The sequence below is a fragment of the Ambystoma mexicanum genome, chromosome 1p (genome assembly GCF_040938575.1).
Source record: "Ambystoma mexicanum isolate Mex_15411 chromosome 1p, UKY_AmexF1_1, whole genome shotgun sequence".
Taxonomy (NCBI): domain Eukaryota; kingdom Metazoa; phylum Chordata; class Amphibia; order Caudata; family Ambystomatidae; genus Ambystoma; species Ambystoma mexicanum.
The window spans coordinates 662,325,592-662,345,856 of NC_090921.1; the positions used below are offsets into that span (position 1 = coordinate 662,325,592).

The window sequence follows — 20,265 nt, forward strand, 5'->3', positions numbered from 1 at the left end:
ATCTTCTGCATACGTAACCCACACAAAGCCACACAACCATCTCTCTCCCAACAATCCGCACGCACTTTACCACACCGCATCAACAACACATAGTCACCTACAGCACATGAGGTCTCGACCAATGCGATTCTTGCACCAAAGCCCAGCACTCGATTCATACCGAGCTGATGCTGCCAACAGCACAGCACTTCTCCCACTCTCCTTCTCCCCTCCTCTCGTCTAACTCTACCCGTCCTTCCTGTTTACAGAACCGCCAGAGCGCCTGGGGACCAATCTAAGTACCTTTAACATAACATAACTCTGCTTCCAAACAAGTTGCACTTTAGAAAATCGTCCACAGTGTACTCCCAAACACAATACATTTTAGGGACACTATCTTATACTGTGCCATAAAACGGTGGCCATTGGGCTCTCTAACAAACTGCTGTGTTGGGAAACAGTCTGCAGTGTGCTTCAGAAAGTTAGTGTAGATGCATTCAGTTCACCCAATCCTTTACACATGAGTGAAGAGAAGTTCAGTTCAATGCAGGCTTAATAATGCAGTGAGGCATGGAACCAGGTCCAGTCTACACTGCACTTCCAAACAACTGTAGAGAACTGTAATCTGCACTGTGCTTAAAAATGTTAGTGTCCCCTCTCTCTCTCTCTTCTTTAGCAAGCGAGTGTCTAGAAATGTAGTGTGCTCTGTCCTCGAACTAGTTAGTGGCTAATGTAGAGAAATGCATCTCTTATTGCTCACTGTTCTCAAACAAGTTACATTGAGATATTGACAGCGTTCTTAAGTTTCCCAGTAGCCGAGAATTCCAAGAAAACACTTAGGCTGGATGGCTCTCTCACACATGGAGCTGGGAAACTTGGGTGTTCTGTATGAAGCCCTCCATGACCTCGAGCGAATTGGTGTAGAACATTGAGTTTGCATCATTCCCAGACAAGATTCCGCATAGGAAAACTGCGTTCAGACTTGAATTGCTTTCAAGCAATTGTGAAAGCAAAGTTTTGTTGTTTTAGGTTTCCAGTTTTCAAGGAGCCCGTAGGAATCAGACTTTCTGGCTTGCTTCCAGTTACCACACCCAGCCATTGCCAGGAAATTGCATATATTCTGTAATACTCACTGTGTTTAGGCTCATTGCCCCATTGGCTTAGTAGTTACTTTTGTGGGTGAGTTATCGCGCTCTACTGAGACAATACGCGGCTAAACTCGTTTTTTAGGCTGACGCCGACTATGGGAACTAAGCTGATGGGCAATAAATCCTCAGCATGACTCATCGAGAAAGCTGTGAGATGTAAGGGAAGAATTGACATAAGGCACTATAGGTTCGAGGGTAGCTCCCAGTAAGACCAAAGAAGATCAACTTTAGGTGAACTAGAAATGTTGCGGTGAAACTGTGAGGGACGACATGCAATGCTGTTACCTGTTTGCACACAACAGCCATGTTCATTCAGTGCAGGGAACATGCCATACCACCCTATTCACCAGCCTATGCATACTGTACAGGGGTGCATAGGGTGGTGCCACTCTGTACACTTTGTTGTGCAATCACTGCCGCTGCGCCGGCTCGCACCTAACATAAAGATCCAATAAAGATGCACACAACCTTGCACCACCAGTTCTCTTACTACCTTGTACATCGAGCTGGTGGGGGGGGGGGGGGGGTGGCGAGGTCCTACTGCTCCCTCCTTACACCTCCATCTACATAAAGTATGGGTGTGTGCACTGATGCGGTTTGTACTTGTATCGTCCTGAATATGTTGCAGGCGGATGGCGTATGCTAATTCTCACTTTGCCCTGTATTACAGAGAAGGGCAGCCCCGTTTGTCTCCACAGTGCAATGGAGAACCCCTGGCAGCTTTTCGTCCTCAGATAGTCATATGTGTATATAGTGAGTGAGACCACAGCCTGCTTCTGCCAGTCCTGAAACACAATCTGTACATTCAGTGCATTGCCATCATTTTCCTCACACTTCCGTGTGCATACTGTTGAGTCAAGCACATCCTCCTAGCGGGTGTATAGTGAGGGGATCACACCCCAGGCCACTGCATGTGCATTCATTTTGGGATTGTACACCATTGTGGTGCCAGCCCTCGCACTGCCCTGTGTACATGGTACAGTGGAAACATACTGCTGTTGCCTAGTGCCTGCATGGAAGCCTTACCCCGAGTACCAAAGATGTACAGCAATGTTGCCTTTCACTCTCTAACTTTTTTCTCTGTGAAGATGTGTCCCACTCTAGTATAGTGTTTGTTAGCTCACATGGTCACTTTGAAAATGCCCCTCTCCATTCTTGTCTACAGTAAGGATGGCAGCACCTCAGCAAGGCCTGTAATGATCCACCGGGCTATACTCGGATCTGTGGAGAGGATGGTTGCCATCTTGGCTGAAAACTATGCTGGGAAATGGCAAGTAATTCTTTGAATAAACTGTTCCTATCCATGTATTATGTCGTTGTGCTGTGCTCTGCTGTATAATTGCATTATTTGCCTGATTCATGCAACGGTTTCCTGTGGGATTGCGCATTATAAAACGCGTCCATGAATCAGGCCCTATGTGTGTTCTAGTACAAGATGAGGCTCTTTCTGGGCACACCTTCTATAATTTGTCAGATTCTAGTGAAATATTCTAATATCTGTCAATGAAATGAACCTGTGTGGGCGATGCCTGCGCGGAACAGGACCAAGTAGGCAACATATCACACAAAACACATGAACATGTCACTTAACCGTTGCATCGCTATCTGGTGGTAGCGCAGCCTAAATGCATTTCCTTACACATTCCCTTTGCTTTGATGAACCAGATCTCCTGCACATTTACCCACAGCTATCTAAGGCTCTGTTTTGTGGACATTGGGCCTCATTACGACTCTGGCGCTAAGTGAAAAACGATGGCGGTAAATGGTTACCGCCATCGTTTTCCGCCAGGTCCGATCATGACCCGTGACCGTTAACTACGATGCCATTAGCGGCATCGTAGTTAACGCTACCGCTAACTGCGCTAAGGGTGCGCGCACGCGACCGGCCACACCGTACTTAGCGCCATGGCGGAAAGGTACGCAAATGCCGACCCAAGCGGACATGCACCTAACGCCATCACCCAGCCCGTTAAGTACCTTACCGCCATGGTGCTAATTACGCCATCGCGAACCAACCATAAAGGGCCATGTAAAGTGAATGCAGCTGCCACAGGTGCACAGAAACAGCACAGGTGAAGGCAATACAGACTCAGGAAGTACAAAAAGAGCACACCCCACCCCTTCCCACACCCAGTCACACTCCACAATGATACCAATACGACTAGCAATGTTGGGGCTGGAGGACCTGATAGCAATGCAAGTGCTACTACTACAACAACAACAACAGGCTGCACAGAGGAGACGCAGGAGGAGAAGGAGGGCAAGGCAGGCCCAGCAAGCCCCACCAGCACAGCCAGTGCCACCACGCAGGCAGCCCCCAATCCCACGCATCAGAGCCAATCCATTCAACCTTACTGCTGAGCAGATCCACACCCTGTACCGTATGGACCGGGACACCATCACCGCCATCGTAGACATGATACACAACGACATCGTCAGCATGATAGAAACTCCAACCGCCATCCCCCCCCTACTGAAGGTAGTGTCTGTACTCCACTTCCTGGCCACAGGCACCTACCAGCACACAGTGGGGCGCTTGCATGGCATTTCACAACCATTATTCTCACGAACACTCATCCAAGTGCTCGATGCCCTCCTCAAGCACACAGACGACCACATCTCATTACCACGGACTGCCCAGGACATTGCAAACACCAAAGTGGGTTTCCATGCACTAGCCGGCATACCCGGTTGCATTGGTGCCATCGACTGCACCCATGTGGAATTGGTGGTTCCACGTGCCATGGAGGTACCGTACCGCAACCGGAAACAGTTCCACTCAATCAACGTGCAAATGGTCTGTGACTCCAACAAGATCATCACACATTGTTGTGCCCGATTCCCGGGATCAACCCATGATTCTATGGTCCTGAGGAACTCCACAATACCACGCTACATGGAGCGACATGCAGGCCCAAGATCCTGGCTACTCGGTGAGTCCAATGTCATGGAAGTGGGCAGGTGAATGACGTACCGATGCATACTCCACCTGGCTGAAGGGGGGGGGAATGATGCATACTCCACCTGGCTGAAGGGGGGGGGGAATGATGCATACTCCACCTGGCTGAAGGGGGAGGGGGGATGATGCATACTCCACCGGGCTGAAGGGGGGGGAATGATGCATACTCCACCTGGCTGAAGGGGGGGGGGGATGATGCATACTCCACCTGGCTGAAGGGGGGGGGTGATGCATACTCCACCTGGCTGAAGGGGGGGGGAATGATGCATACTCCACCTGGCTGAAGGGGGGGGAATGATGCATACTCCACCTGGCTGAAAGGGGGGGGGAATGATGCATACTCCACCTGGCTGAAGGGGGGGGGGGAATGATGCATACTCCACCTGGCTGAAGGGGGGGGGAATGATGCATACTCCACCTGGCTGAAGGGGGGGGGGAATGATGCATACTCCACCTGGCTGAAGGGGGGGGGGAATGATGCATACTCCACCTGGCTGAAGGGGGGGGGAATGATGCATACTCCACCTGGCTGAAGGGGGGGGGGATGATGCATACTCCACCTGGCTGAAGGGGGGGGAATGATGAATACTCCACCTGGCTGAAAGGGGGGGGGGAATGATGCATACTCCACCTGGCTGAAGGGGGGTGGAATGATGCATACTCCACCTGGCTGAAGGGGGGGGGGATGATGCATACTCCACCTGGCTGAAGGGGGGGGGAATGATGCATACTCCACCTGGCTGAAAGGGGGGGGGGGGAATGATGCATACTCCACCTGGCTGAAGGGGGGGGGGGAATGATGCATACTCCACCTGGCTGTGAGCAACACAGAGAACGGAGACAGAGGATGGGCACTCACAATGCACTCAACCCCTCTGCATACATTTGGTGATGGCATGCAAAACAGGCCATGGGAGCCATGAGCATATACTGGTTGCATTGTGTGAATCAATAAGTGCATGTAGAAGTGAGCCGAAGTAACAGTTGGATGCAAGCCATGGTGGCACATCATGTTCTTGATCAGACGACATGACTGACACATACATTCTCGCCTACATACAGGTGATGCAGGCTATCCCCTGAAGAGGTGGCTCCTTACACCAGTCCGGAACCCGCAGAACCAGCACGAGGAGGACTTCAACCGTGCACATACACATACTCGTGTGGTCATAGAGCAGACATTCGGCCTATTGAAGGCACGGTTCCGAAGCCTCAGCAGGTCTGGTGGGGCACTCCTGTACCACCATGAGAAGGTGGCAAAGATCGTCATGGCATGTGTCATGCTACACAATATGTGCGTCAGACGGAATGTGCCCCTGCCCCCTGACGCAGGACTGCAACCACCTGACGATGAGGATGAGGAGGGTGCAGATGGGGCAGCACCCCATGGAGGAGGCGACGCACAGGAGGGACGTGCAATGCGCCAAAGTATCATCGACCACTGCTTCTAGCACACACGGCTGGTGTGAATCACATGGAGACCGCACTTGGGGCACTCTGTGTCTCTGGGACATGCACACTGTGGACTGTACACCAATAAAGCACACATATGCAATGAAAATGTCCACACATTTCATTTTGGGAAAGAAAAAAGTGTATTCAAACTATGAAACTTCGTGACACACCCCCACCCCCCTCCCCCCTGAACACCCCAACACACCCCCTCCCCCTGAACACCCCAATACACCCCCTCCCCCTCCCCCCTGAACACCCCAACACACCCCCTCCCCCCTGAACACCCCAACACACCCCCTCCCCCTCCCCCCTGAACACCCCAACACACCCCCTCCCCCCTGAACACCCCAACACACCCCCTCCCCCCTCCCCCCTGAACACCCCAACACACCCCCTCCCCCCTCCACCCTGGAATCCCTACGAAGGTGCGGTAGTGTCTGTGCAGCAGGGTGTGCAGTAGTCCTGCTCGACTGTCAAGCCACTAATGTGAATCCCCTCCCCTTGCCCCCGGGGCACCCCTGCCCGTGCTGCATAGATTGCGCCCTGATCTGCGGATGGGGCTGCTCTGTGCCGAGCTGGCTGATGAGGACGGTCCGGCCTGCGCATCTGGACGCATGTCCCTGATGGTCTGGACAAGTTCTGTGAGGACATTGCGCACAGCCGCGAGTTCCGTGCATATGTCCTTTGTGGAGGACTCTATGGCAGCTGTGACTCGGTCTGCCAAACTCTCCATGCCATCCCTTGGCACCCCACACTGTGCAACATGTTCGTTGAGGAGGGCGGATAGCTGCTGCTGGCGGGTAACTATATCCTCAAGTGTCTGCTGGTTCCGCTGGCCCATGCCCAGTGGCATTTGCATGTCCATTGGGCTGCTCACCTCAGGCTGGGGGGATGGGGTGGCTGGCCAATCCTCGGCCTCCGACTTCCCCTGTGTGGCATCCGCCTGCAGGGGGCTTAGGGATGTGCAGGGGGAATGTGGCTGGGCAGTGGGCCTTTCCTCATCGATGACCTCGATGCTGCCTGCCTCACTGTCAGAGGTTGCCGCTATGGCAGCGATTTCACCCAGGGTGCTGCTTGCAGCAGAGCCTGTCCCTTCAGTGGGCACGACTAGTGACATGTGCGGTGCTGCTGCTGGGTCTGTGTTTGCTGTTGTGGGGGCTGGCACTTGCCTGTCCTCTTCCCCAGGCAGGGTTTGTGGCTGCTGGTGTGTTTCCTTTAGGACGGCTGAGGTGGATGCCTGTGGCCTGGCCCTCTTGGTGGATCTGGATGCAGTGTTGTCCTCTTCCTTGAGCTCTGTGTCAGATCCTGTGGTGGAGCAAAGGAGGGATAGTGTTATTGATGGGTCCGCGGACATTGGCCGTGCATTGTGAGGGATGACATCTATACAGTGGGTACATGCAGCACATTTCAGGCAGGGGCATACAGGTTTTGTGCCTTTTGTGTGGAGGTAGCATGGTGGTATGTGTGTGCCAGCAGTTAGGGTGTGCATGCTGCATGTGTACAGGGTGGAGTCTGGATGTGTCTGTGGACATTCACCTGCCGATGTGTTGCATATGCACTATGGGGCTACATGGTACTTCACATGATAGGACTTTGTTGAGTTTAGCATGGCTTGCTCTGGCCACCTACCTGCATCTCCTGAGGTCGGCGCTCCTCTCTCCATCCCTCCGACACCTTGGATGCTCTCCATCCCGATGGTAGATGCACATATTTCCTCCCATGCTTGCAGCTTTATGGGCGAATCGGATCCACCCCCAGTTGACGTGGCTAGGTTCCGGTTAGCTGAGAGGATGCTTCGGACACGGAGCCTCAAGTCGTCCCAGCGCTTTCTGCACTGCTGGGCAGTGCGGGGTACGGCCCCCACTGCACTCACACGCTGTGCCACTAGGGCCCATATGGCCTTCTTTTTCGCTATTGCCGGCCTTGTCATCTGCGCGGAGAATACAGCTGCAGCATTTTCTTGCAGGGTCTCTGCGGGCATGGTTAGTTCCTCCTTTGAGAAACGGTCTTGGCGCTGCCGGTCACATGCTTTTTTAACAACTTTGGGCATTTTTACTTGGCTAATTGGGTGGGTGATGGGTGTGGATAGGTGTCAGGGTTGGATCAGGTATGGTTGTGGAGGATGGCAATGGATTGTGTTTTTCAAGATGGGCGTCGTGCAGTTTCCCGTTCCGCTGCGATGACGCTATTTCCGGTTCCGCCTATTTACGGTGACCGCTAATTGCGGTGACCGCTAATTGCGGTCAATTTACATTAACGCCATGGCGTTATGCCCGTGCCCGATGGGTCGGAATATGCCGCACTTTACGCCATCGACCAACGGCGTAAACGTTGATTACGCCATGGCGGTAATGTTCGGTACTTACCGCCAGGGTCGTAATGAGGCCCATTGAGTTTAGAGCTGGTTCATTAGATGAACTTAGGGTCGCTAAGTCTAACTTTCATTGCGTGGCGCAATAACTAATGGATAGGTGTCAGGGGTGGATCAGGTATGGTTGTGGAGGATGGCAATGGATTGTGTTTTTCAAGATGGGCGTCGTGCAGTTTCCCGTTCCGCCGCGATGACGCTATTTCCGGTTCTGCCTATTTACGGTGACCGCTAATTGCGGTGACCGCTAATTGCGGTCGCCGCTATGGTGTGTGTGGCGGTAGTGCTCCTTGCGCGGCGTGCGATGGCGGTAAGGGCCGTTTTTGGCCCATTTACGCCACGCCGTACTTTACATTAACGCCATGGCGTAATGCACGTGCCCGATGGGTCGGAATATGCCGCACTTTACGCCATCGACCCACGGCGTAAACGTTGATTACGCCATGGCGGTAATGTTCGGTACTTACCGCCAGGGTCGTAATGAGGCCCATTGAGTTTAGAGCTGGTTCATTAGATGAACTTAGGGTCGCTAAGTCTAACTTTCATTGCGTGGCGCAATAACTAATGGTAGCGTTCTGTGTAACCAATCATATCGTATCATACCATTTCATATCAAGTAATAATCCCCCACAGACCAACATATCTTGTTGATTGTTTTCATGCTTATCAACATAGGATGAAAACACTGATGTCCAAGCAGAACAACATTCGGATTATTCCGAGTTATGCTCTTTGCTAATTTCTAGTTGGATGGTGGTAAATGTAGTGTTTCTGTGTTTTTCTTCAGCATTGGATCTTTCATGATTTCATATGCCTATTGAATTGCTGTCTCTTTGGATCATACTGCCCTAGCCAACAACATTACTCCTCCTTAGCTCCACCCCTGGCGGCCATCTTCACATTTATACCGCCCATGCAAGTGTTGGGAGTCCTCGTTTTTTTGCTCTTAGAAATCTCAACATTTTGTCCTATTTTTGAAACGGTTTTCCATAATTTCTTAACGTTTAGTCATTTCTGTGACCACAGGCTTTGGGGGCTTGTTGCCGGTAAAGATCCTGACCATCGACGGATCTCACAGACTGTGTGAGGTCTTCATCTCCACGTTTGAGGCCTTCCTCAATCATCGTGATGGCAGACACTAGGAGGCAAAGCCTTTTTAAGGCTTGTGCTGAGTGTGCTCTAAAAAATATGTACGTTGAAGACCACCATGAGAAATGCTTATACTGCTTACATCCAGACCATGACATGGAGAGCTACTCCATCTGCCAATTCTTTTCGCCTAAGAGACCCAGGAACTGTCATTGCTGGTTGGTGATATGACCGGATCAGGAGGCTGGGGCCTCTGACTCGACCTCAGTCCGCAGTCATGCCTCTGCCAAGAGGTTGAAGTTGCCTGAGGAACCTTCCCATGTGAAGAAAGTAAGAGGGATACCATACGCACACTTTGGCTGCCCCCGTCAACTACCTCGTCAATTACTTAGTCAACACTTGTAACACCGACAACTTTATCCACCTCGTCGGCGACCGCTTCATCCACGCCAAAAGTCACTATGTTGACGGCTACAGCTAAGCCTCTGTTATCCACACTCTCTGAGAAACAGTGCTCGTCGACGTCGACATCTACTCCACCTACGAGCGACAAGCCAAAGTCATCTTCGATGACCAAGCCATTGTCAATGGCAACCTCATCGATGACCCCGATGACTGGGCACAAACCATTGAAATCTTCAATCCCTTTTGCCCTGTCAACGACTCTGTAAACGCAGTTGACTACCATCTCTGACAGTAAATCTAAGTTGGCGAAGATTTCTTTACTACCCAGACTGTCTTCAGCACCATTGGTCTCAAAATTGCAGTATCCTGTGATTGACATTTTTCCAAGAGGGGCTAGTGTCGAACGGGCCATGCCTCCAGCACTGTCTTTTCAGCCACAGCCCAAGAAAGCCAAGCCACAGGGTTACCTGTGTATCACCTGCTGCAGCACCACCTGGCCAGTTACTCCAAGGCGGTGACATTTCAGATGACGAGCCTCTGTAGGCTTTATTTCCTGACCACTAGGAAATCGACAAAGAGCCTGAACGTAGTCTATCAATACCTTGTCCAATTCCTCCAGTTCAAACCCCTCTTCACTTCAGTACCTACAGCCTGCTTGGGCACACCGCCTGCAACCAGGGATCTTTCCCTTGATATCTTATCCACCTTGCAGACACTAGTCTCTGAACTTTAGCACAGTCTTCCTTCCCCGGTCCCTCAAGGAACCACGCAAGAACATTTAGTTCCCCCTCGGCCACCTCAGCCGATTCCTCAGTTGTCCGTACCATGGCCGCCCTCAATGACAGGAACACTGGGCCTGATGATGACCACACTGACAGGTCCCCAGACACCCATACTACAGTTGAATTTGACGACCTGCTGATGGTGAACCGGCAGACCTGCCTTCGCGTGAATCACCACCAGAATCACCACAAGTTGAGATAGACGACTTCCACAATCTCATGACACGTGCAGCTATGCTGATTAACCTCATTCCAGAGGTTTCCTGTTCCAGAGACGTGAAGCCTCTAGGAAGTCAATTGTCGCAAATTCCATGCTAGAAGACATCTTGGAAGATGGGCTAGTTGTAATGATACATTTCTTCTGAGCTTCCCCCTTAAAAGGACTGCCTTTAGACAAAGTATAAAGTGCTGGACACGACCCTAAGTGCCTACACACCGAACCCTGCCCAGACTCTGTGGTATGAGCGGCAGCTCGGAAGAGTTCCACCAACCCATCTTCCCCTTGCATGGTGCTTCCTGACAAGGATGGTTAACAACACAACGCTTTCGGCAAAAGAGTTATTTCCACAGGCACTTCCACCATCAAGGCAGCCAACTCATTGGTGATCCTCTCCCGTTATGACCGCAAAATGTGGTAGAAAATGGTTCCCATCTAGAATTTTCTAACCCATGATCAGAGAGGGGAAGCTTTGGCGCTGTCGTGTGAAGGAGAAGCTGCTTCAGATCATGCCATCACAGCCGATTTGGACATCGCAGACACTGGCTTTCCCCAGATGGGCAACGGAGAACTGCTAAGACACCAGGAACTTTAGAACAGAGGTGCAATCTAAAGTGGTCGATATGCCATTTGATGGGGTGGACCTTTTTGAAAAGAAAGTGGATGAAACCCTGCAGGCCATAAAGGCTGATACTGATACCGCCCTCTCCCTGGGCACCCTACAGCAACGCCGGTAGTCCTTTCGGTCTGGTATGGGAAGGTTCTCAAGGACCTGCAGAGAATATAGGCCATCCTATTGCCAAGAAGCATACAGGGGAAGGTTACAGATATACAAAGGAACCCAGAGACGTCCTCAAGAACCCAAACCCCCAAGTAGGCCTGACCAGCTCTAGGACCCGAACCCCCAACTTCAGCCCCCCAGTGGGAGGTCGGTTGTCTGAATTTGTCACTCATTGGGAAGATGCTCCACCGACAAGTGGGTGCTCAACATCATTCATCACGGTTGCACCCTTGTGTTCATGGGAAAATGTCCCTCCTTTCCTCTCATAAAGAAAAAGGAACAACATAAGTGCCACCTCCTACAGGAAGTTAGGCCTCTTTCTAAAAAAAGCATCTATAGAAGTCGTCCCATCACACCTCCGGAGCTCCGGGTTGTACTCCAGATACTTCCTGGTGAGGAAAAAGTCTTGGGGATGGAGGCCGATACTCAACCTTAATTAAACAAGTTCCTGAAGTCACAACAATTTTGCATGTTCACACTACAACATATTCTCGACCAGCTTGGACAGGGAGACTTCCTCTCCTCTCTGGAACTGGAGGATGCCTACTTCCACATAGCCATACATCGAAAACGCAGGCGCTTCCTTCGATTCGTAGTGCAAGGAAAGCATTACAAATTCAAAGCTCTGCCCTTTGGCCTGAAATCAGCACCATGAGTGTTCACGAAATGCATATCTCCGGTGGCAGCTCTCCTCCGCCGTGCAGGCATTTACATCTACCCCTACCCGGATGACTGGCTGGTGCGGTGATATGTCCTGACCTTCAGTAATCCGCATGAGCTGCTGAACTCCACAGACCCACCAAGGCGTCCAGTGTAAATACTGATCTAAAATGCAGTTGATTCCAAAACACCACAGGGGAAAAGGGGAAGTGGACTAAAATAAAAATAACAGACTTCCTTGCTTGTGTGGCAAATCCTGAGGTATCGTCACTGCTTTAGATGGGGGAGGCTCTTTCAATGAGACCAGGGTGGTGAGGCTGCCACCCGATAGTCCACCTGCGGGTGGTACTCAGCGGGAGGATTTCATGGGGAATGAGGACCCCATTGAGAGTACTAACCACTTGGGAAAAATGCAGTATGCCCTTAACCCTCCACCCTCCCCAGGAGACTTGCGACATAGAAGGCAGACATAGGTGAGGCAAGGAACCCGCTGGTAACAGAAGCTGCCGGTGTGCAACAAAACCACTGAGAAGCTGCAGAGAAGGGACTTGAAAGACCGGAGAAGGCCCCAAGAAGCCAGGAGAGCTGCCGAAGCTCATGGGAGACCTGCGAACAGTCGGAACGTGATGGCCCAGACCCTACAGGTACAAGGGTGGCTAACCACAGGGGTGGGGAGACCCAGAGAGTACAAGGGGCTAGCAGCAAAGCACAAATGCAATATTCATCGGGGCAGAGTAATCAAATGAAGGGCGTCTGGGACCCATATACAGAAGGCATAACCCTACCACTAACAAAGGGGGATAAGTACATTACAAATATAAGTGTCATTCACAGACCTTTGCAGGAGAGGAAACCAAGGCTGAGGAACGAGAAGAGAATAGATAAAGAGAACATTGTGAAGGGGCTCTGGAAACCAGCTTGGGGAAGTATACTCCAAATTGTAAGCAAGTGGAATCCAGAGCTTGTCTATACAAGGGACACTCGGAGACCTTGACAGGAGAGTAAACCAAGGCCGTGGGTGGAAGTGAATACAAAGAAAGAGAACTGCGAATCTAGGGACGGTGAGCACATGACTTGGCAAGAGAGCGTGCTAAGAGGAGGGGTACTGAGAACAGGTTCTGGAACTCTCAACCTGGATTTTCAAAGATGTCCAGGAAATTCTTCATTGTTGTAGGACCTGTGAGTCAGGTTCATCAAGTAAAAATAAAGACTTATCTCAACTGTTAGAGACAGATTCTTGTTGGAACTGTTGGTTTTGAACTGTAAAGCGGACCTGCAGATCATTTTGGATAAAGCTGGAAGGACACTGGGGAAAGGGAATTTTATTTATTTTATCAGTTATTTATAAGGCACTTATACTACAAGACCGTGTTTCAAAGCACCAAAAGGCAAAGGGAGCAAGGGAACAAGTAATCAATAAAATGACAAATAATAAATCATAAAATAACAGCGGTCCTACTAGGCCTTGTGACATTTGGAGCGTTCAAGTGCAGAGATAGAGAAGGGGGAGGGGAGTGAAGGGTAAGTGCTGGAGGTTTCCCCAGGGGGAAGTGCCAAAGGTGCCAGTTGCAGAGGTAACCGGTAAGTGCAGGGGCAGAGACGTCCCATTTGAAGGGGAGTCAACCACCCACCAGCTAAGTGCGGGCCTGAGACAAACACCCAGTTATGTGTAGGCCAATGGCCAGTTTAGGGGTTGAGAGTGGGCAGATGCTTATGTTGATTCCGCAGATGGCCAGGACCCTATATGACTCTTGAGGGACCAGGGCGCCAATCTCAACGACTGTGGGGATGGTTAACACTGGAGGGAGAGAGGGAAGGAGGAGGAGAACAGTCTTGAGTTGCTTGCGGAACTTGAGATTATATTCAAGATGCGAGAGAGAGACTGTTCCAGAGGAGGGAGCGAGCCGAGGAGAGCGAATCTGCCCCCAGCTCTCTGCTTTGAGAAGCATTTGACCAGCAAAGAGTTGGAGCAAGAGGATCGAAGGGAACTTGAAGGAGAGTATCTAGTAAGAGACAGCTGCAGATAGCACAGTCCCAGTCCCCAGACAGCCTTATGGATGATGCAGAGGGTCTTGAGTTTGATCCTTGCAGCAACTGGGAGCCAGTAGAGCGATATGTTCCCTGAGCTTGAGGTCAAGGATAAGTCTCTCAGCCCTATTCTAGGTTAGTTGAAGAAGATGGAGGGAAGAAAGAGGTAGGTTAAGGAAGAGGTTGTTGCAGTTGTCCAGCCAGAAGAGGACCAGGGCTCTAGAGACATTGAGCTTCTGGGGAAAGGCGAGGAAAGGGAGAATGCTTCTGAGGAGGTAAAGTTCAAAGTGGGTCTTCTTGGCAAGGTCCAAAATGTGAGGAGTGAAGGACAGAGAGGAGTTGAAGATGACCTCAAGGTTTCTGGCATCAGTGGAGGGAGAAGGAAGAGAGCCCATAGATGGTGGCAAGAGTGCAGGGCGGGAAGCAGGGAACAGGTGTTCCGATGGGAAGAATCTCAGTCGTACTGGCATTAATACAGAGATCATTGGAGGTGCACCATGACTGGATAGCAGACTGGCAATCAGGGATGATGGAGGAGGAGGAGGAAGAAGAAGAGGAGGAGGGGGGGCTATATGAAGAGTTGAGTGCCATCCGTGTAACACTGGAAGTGAGGAAAAAAGGCAGAGATCAGGTGAGCAAGAGGAGCAAGGAAGATGTTGAAGAGCCAAGGTGAGAGGATAGAGCCCTGGGGAACACTACAAGTTGAGAGAGAGGTGGAGGAGTAGAAAGAGGCCAGGATCACCAGGGAGGAACGGTCAGTGATGAAGGAAGTCAACCAGTCCAGTTCCTAGTCTGAGATACCAGGGTATCCTGGAACTGCTTTATGAGGATAGAGTGGTTGACCATGTCAAAGGCGGAAGAGAGGTCAAGGAGATTGTGAGAAATGCTTCATGGGTGTTCAGGAAAGCAGTTTCTGTGCTTATGGATGCTCAGAATCGTCATGTAAACAACCAATGAGCTCAGTGTGTTGGATCAGTTGGGGGAAGACCCATCTTCTCCAGGAGTTTCCCAAGGAAGGGTGTAGTAGCAATAGGGCGGTAGTTGGCCGGACACGAGGGTTCGGCAGAGGGCTTTTTTTTAGAAGGGGCTGCACTACAGAGTTCTTGAGAGAGGAAGGGAAAGAGCCGTAGGCTACAGAGTGGTTGCAGAAGTCAACAAGAGCTGGTGTGAGGGAGGAGATATTGTCTTTGATGGTTCTGGACGAACAGGGAGATACCTGTTTGGATGAGACCTTCATAGAGCAAACTGCTCTAGTGACCTCATCCGTTGTGATCCGAGAGAACCCCTTGAGTCTTGTAGAACTTTTGTTTGAACTGCAAAGCTGGGCTGCAAGTCAGCAGCCTAAAGACATTTCCCTTGTCACATTATATTAGGTTTCGCTTGTGAGGGCTTGGTTAGGATTTGGACACAGGATGGCGAGCATTACTTTGGACATTCTGACACAGACCGTTTCATTAGCTAGTTTTGTTGAGGCAGGGAAACCCCTCTTAGTGATAGGGCAAGATATGATTTCCTCCAACCCCACCATGGTGTTTGTTAATAAGTGTTTGCCAATCAACATGCAACCTTTGTGTCCATCTCTTACTCCTAGACCCTCATGTATGGTGTCAGGAGTGTGACTGGGACTGATTGATACTAATCAGGGGACAGTGAAATCGACCACACTCTCAAACCAATGAAGGGGAAAGGCAGGAGGACATGGGAGGCCATGGAAGAATGTCCAGCAGCCAGATATGGGAACCAGAGATAAACCCAGGACGAAGGTATCAGCCAAAGCCAAAGTGGCCAAATCTGGTCCTTAACATGCAGCAATGTCCAGAAAATGACAGAATCATTCAGCAAGTGAATAAGCTACCTGCATTCGAAGACAGTCCAGTCATAATTGGGTGTAGGCTAAGGAACACCCCTAGATATACTAACACACATAGGAGCTGGCCTAACGAAGCCTACCAGTCACATTCCAGGACTACAAATAAATGGTTAGGCAACCAGCCAACTTAATTGGCCCCCAAAAACACCAGTAAAACAAGAAGATTCCCACAAGATGGGAAATGGCTGGCCCAGAAACTGGTCTACAGCACTTCAAACCAATAGAGTGTGCCTTGTTGACAAAATATGCATCTTGCCTAGTCCATCCCCTATGGGTTTTGGTGAAGTCTACTGCTTGGCTCTTGGAGTAAAGGGAGGGGTATCCTTGGTGGTCAGGTGCTGCTGCCAGCAAAGCAATGCTTAGCCCACTGCTAGTGTGGGCAGGATTAAATGATATATACCAGCACATCCTTATGTGGCTGGAGCTTGTCACCAGGAGAAAGATCTTGACCCTGTCTCATAAAGCGAAACTCTACGGATGTGGCCTTTAAATATACAGCCCTCCCCTGGTCCACTGAGTTATGTCTTGTTCCAAATTTGTCAAAATCTTCAGCCCTTCAGCAAGGTCTCGGTAGGAGATGTAGAATGGCGCATATAGGAATATCAGGTGTGCTGGGGAGTAATGAAACTCCTGGTCCCGCTCGTGCAGGAAGACTGGTTCAGGAGACGCAGCTATCCGAGGAGTGGCAGAGCAGCAAGAGGAATACTAAATCTGTGTGCATGAGCTGCTGTCCTCAGGAATCCTCCGACATCGTGAGTGCCATCTGTGAATGATTATCCTTGACGCAACCCTGGAGTGTGCAGCCTCTTCTCGCACATGCGCAAAGTAGATTCCTAGATAGCGCCCAGCATCTATGAAGGCATGGACCACGGCTCGGAGCCATGAGCAGCAGGCTTGCTGTGGACTAGCGACTTTTGGCCAATCCCTTTTCAGAAAATCATACACAACTGACAGTAGTTAAGCAAAGGCAGTCCCTCTAGGCGGGTCTGTGCCTCTACAAAGGATCCATGTGGTGTTAGGAGAGTATGGGTGTTTGACGACAGCTGTGTAGTAATGCAGGACCATGCTAGAGGCAGAAGCCAAAGGAGAAGGTGGAGCAGGAGGGTGGATAACGAGGCTGCAGATAGGAAGGGGGGAGCTAAGAGGATGTGGAGAATGAGGAGGAGGAGGGGAAGAGTAATGAGGAGGAGTAAGACCAGGAGATAGGTAGCAAATATAAGGACGGGGAGGTTAGGAGAGACCTCAGGAAAGAATGGTGGAGACATACATGAAGGGTGGGAGAAGAGAGAGGAAGAATGAGGAACAGGTCCAGACAAGGAGGGACTGCGGTAGAGCGGAAAAAGGAGCAGGCCTGAGAAAATTGGATTGACGAGGGTCAAGCATGCGTCAGATCTTTGTGGAGGTACCTGAGTAGTTGGGAGAGAAGTGTTGTGGAAATGAGGTGTGGGTAAATTGGCATGGTTCCATTAGCTAAGAGATTGTCCTTTGTGATCAAGGATGTAGAAGGGTTTTCTGCAAACTAGAGAGAGGTCCCCCATATTAGGAGAAGAGAGCTGATACTTAAGACAGCATGATAATCGGCTCCATTGGCCCAAACCTTGGTATAAGTTCTGGAGTTTTTGCTTGGTGGCTCCTAGCCTTCTTTCTGCCTCGGCTAAGGCCTAGCGGGGAAGTGTACTTCGACCAGTGACCCATGCAGAGGGTGTGTGGGTGGTGAAGGGTTCCCCCCAGAAGCCCCAAGAAACCAGCATGAGAAGCAGAAGACCTGAAGTGACAGAACTAGGAACCAAGAAAGAAGTGTGGGTACACTTAAACTCCCACACTGTGAGTGGCTGAGAAATTGATAAGTGCTTCTGGGAGGGGATCCTGGACTGAGAGATATTTGTTGTTGAATCTGGAGCCCTTTTTATCGAACCCAGAGACTTGAGCCTGCCGATACTTATGCAGAAGTCGGCCTGCTGATATGTTGCATTTTTAATTTTGCCCAATTATTGCATCTAACCCCAATAAACCTTTTTTTGCTCAAATAATAGTTGTGCTTTGTAAACCTCTCATTGGTCACTCATCTACAGGAATGGAGTTCACATTAAAAAAACAGGGCACAGTTAATAATCTTTCAATCATATTCCACGATTTCGACATTTCAGTTAACCATAGCTTGGCAAGCACTATTTTAAGTTACAAGTTAACAAAATAATGTGTCTCAAGGGGAATAGCTTGTAGATGCACATACAGTGTCCAATGTAGTGCATTATAGGCTAGGCACTTCTTAAACCACTGCATTCCCTCCTTCCGAGGAGCAAACCCTCTCAGAGTTTAGTAGCTCCTCCGCCTTCCTTTGATCCCAAAAGATATCATCTATTTTCCCCCAGAAATGTTTGTTTTATAATGACAATTTACTCAATTTACTCAGTTGGGCGATTTAAGAATGTGTGTTATCCCCCTCTTCTTCAGTTCCTGTATCTGCCTACATTTGTAGTGCTTTTAAATTTTAAAAGGGTATTACGATTGGCATAAACAAGGGACATTTCTATTTATGAAACATGTTTATATCACAGACAAAATGTAAAACACTTAATCCAGACACCTTTGATTTTCTCTGGCACACTTCTGAGAACCTTTGGGGGTACATGTCCATTTTGTATAATTGGGGGTAATTTTGAGACAATAGCATCAGTCCAGTTTTAAGATTGTTTTTGTTCTTTCAGGCCATTCTGGCTGTCTCCCTTCCAGGTTATCGTGATCCCCGTCGGGCCCAGTGTTGAAGATTATGCGTATCAGGTGAGATGGGGCACGTACTCTGCGCATTTTAGAAACTTTGTATCGTTTCAGGGATGGTCTCTGCATTTGAAATTAGTAGTACACATGTTATTCATTGTAAACAACATGTAAACTATGAACTTTCTACACAGCTGACTGCTTAAAAAACGGTGTAAATCTTTTACAATTTGCCAAATTATGCCCTTTCTGTATTATTTCTTTGCCAGGTGTATTAAACAAAGTCTATCTGGCAGTTTAGAGTACTATAGTCATAGGTATGTGCACTGAAATATTCCACCCAGTTCCATAAAGGCACTCCATACTTTGAGAGTTTATAAAAATATCGTAACGTTTGAGTAACATTTAAACATGTAGTGTTTTACATCCCTTTATGTGTGTTTCAGGGTGTCTATTTTCAGTTTTTGAGCTGCTCTTGTTCATCTTATATCATGTCCTTTTCTTGCTTAGGTGCATAGAAGTGTCTGTGAAGGAGGATTTACTGTAGACATTGATGCTGGAACTGGGACGACCTTCAATCGAAAAATCCGCAATGCTCAGCTTGCTCAGTACAACTTCTTGCTAGGTAGGCTTTCTAAGAGCTGTCCGCAATATGACTGCATGTTTCTCCAGGAAACAAACCTTCACACTTCACAAGCTAAGAGTAATTCCATGCCTCTAGACTAACTACTGAGACTGTCATTCAACAAAGGATTTCTTACTTAGAATTTTGTTCTAAAATATAAATTAACCCAAATAAAAAGAAATTCTTATTTAGACACCCTCAGACTGAAAACTGTACTCTTCTCACATGTAATATTTTGCTTAGAGGACCCGTACTTGGAATCCTATTTCAATGTATTGTTTCTGCTCTGCCATTGTGGGATGTTTGGAGCACTAACTGGGGTTTCATGGATTGTTTTTCTATCAGCAATGTTCTTTGACCTTTTAAGGTTTATAGGGCATCAGCTGCCTTATAGTCGCTTGAATGCTTTACTGAAGACTACCCTTTTTGCCCCCTTAGTAAACTAGCCAGTTAGATTGGTAGTGTTTGAAGCCTTGCTTCTCTGTTCAAGCTGTGCATTTGGTGAGATGGAAAGATGACAGACCCTATTTTTCGGTATCCCATTTGAATACGACACCTATTTGTACAGTATATGTTAAGGTATTTGCATCGAAAAATCCCCAAAAAACATAAATTATGCTTGGAGCCTTCACAATGAGACTTTATTCTCCATTAAACACTTAGCACACTCACTGTGTTCTGCCTGCAACATATAATTATATCAGGCTTTTATTAAACCCATCGTTCTTGATTCCTCCTCCTCCTTCTATGCTTTTCAACAGTCGTTATTATAACCCAATGTAATGTTTTTTTAAATAATTTCCTTCAATAAGGCTTTTATCCTTCTTAAATGTTTAGGTGGTAGCCTTTTCCTTTTTTAGTTGCTCAGAATATAGTAAGCACAATGAGGCCACAAATAGTGGCAAAAGGGCACTAAACAAGACCACTTAACTTTAATTACATGACACATCATGACATTTCCTAGCGCTGCCCACTAACGGTTTTCAGTTTTTACCCTTCTCTTATTTTCGCACATTCATTTGCATATGAGACATTGGAGCCCATGGGGAACTGTGTTTGAACTTCAATGCTTAGAAATATGAATTGGCAACACCAAGTGGCACAACATCAAGAATTATTATCAGTGTTTTATGTAGAAGGCACATCCATCATACTTATATTATGTAACAAAGTGCTTCGGA

At 49.0% G+C, this 20,265-nt stretch overlaps 1 protein-coding gene across 3 annotated transcripts in view; it reads left to right on the forward strand.

The window, feature by feature from the left end:
- Positions 1–20,265, forward strand: part of TARS2 (threonyl-tRNA synthetase 2, mitochondrial) — a 1,102,517-nt gene that overhangs the window by 992,590 nt on the left and 89,662 nt on the right. For all 3 annotated transcript variants that reach the window (XM_069649728.1, XM_069649729.1, XM_069649730.1), the window contains 3 exons: positions 2,293–2,397; positions 18,450–18,522; positions 18,970–19,084. In XM_069649728.1, coding sequence (XP_069505829.1) covers positions 2,293–2,397; positions 18,450–18,522; positions 18,970–19,084 — 293 coding nt within the window. The remainder of the gene's footprint in view (positions 1–2,292; positions 2,398–18,449; positions 18,523–18,969; positions 19,085–20,265) is intronic.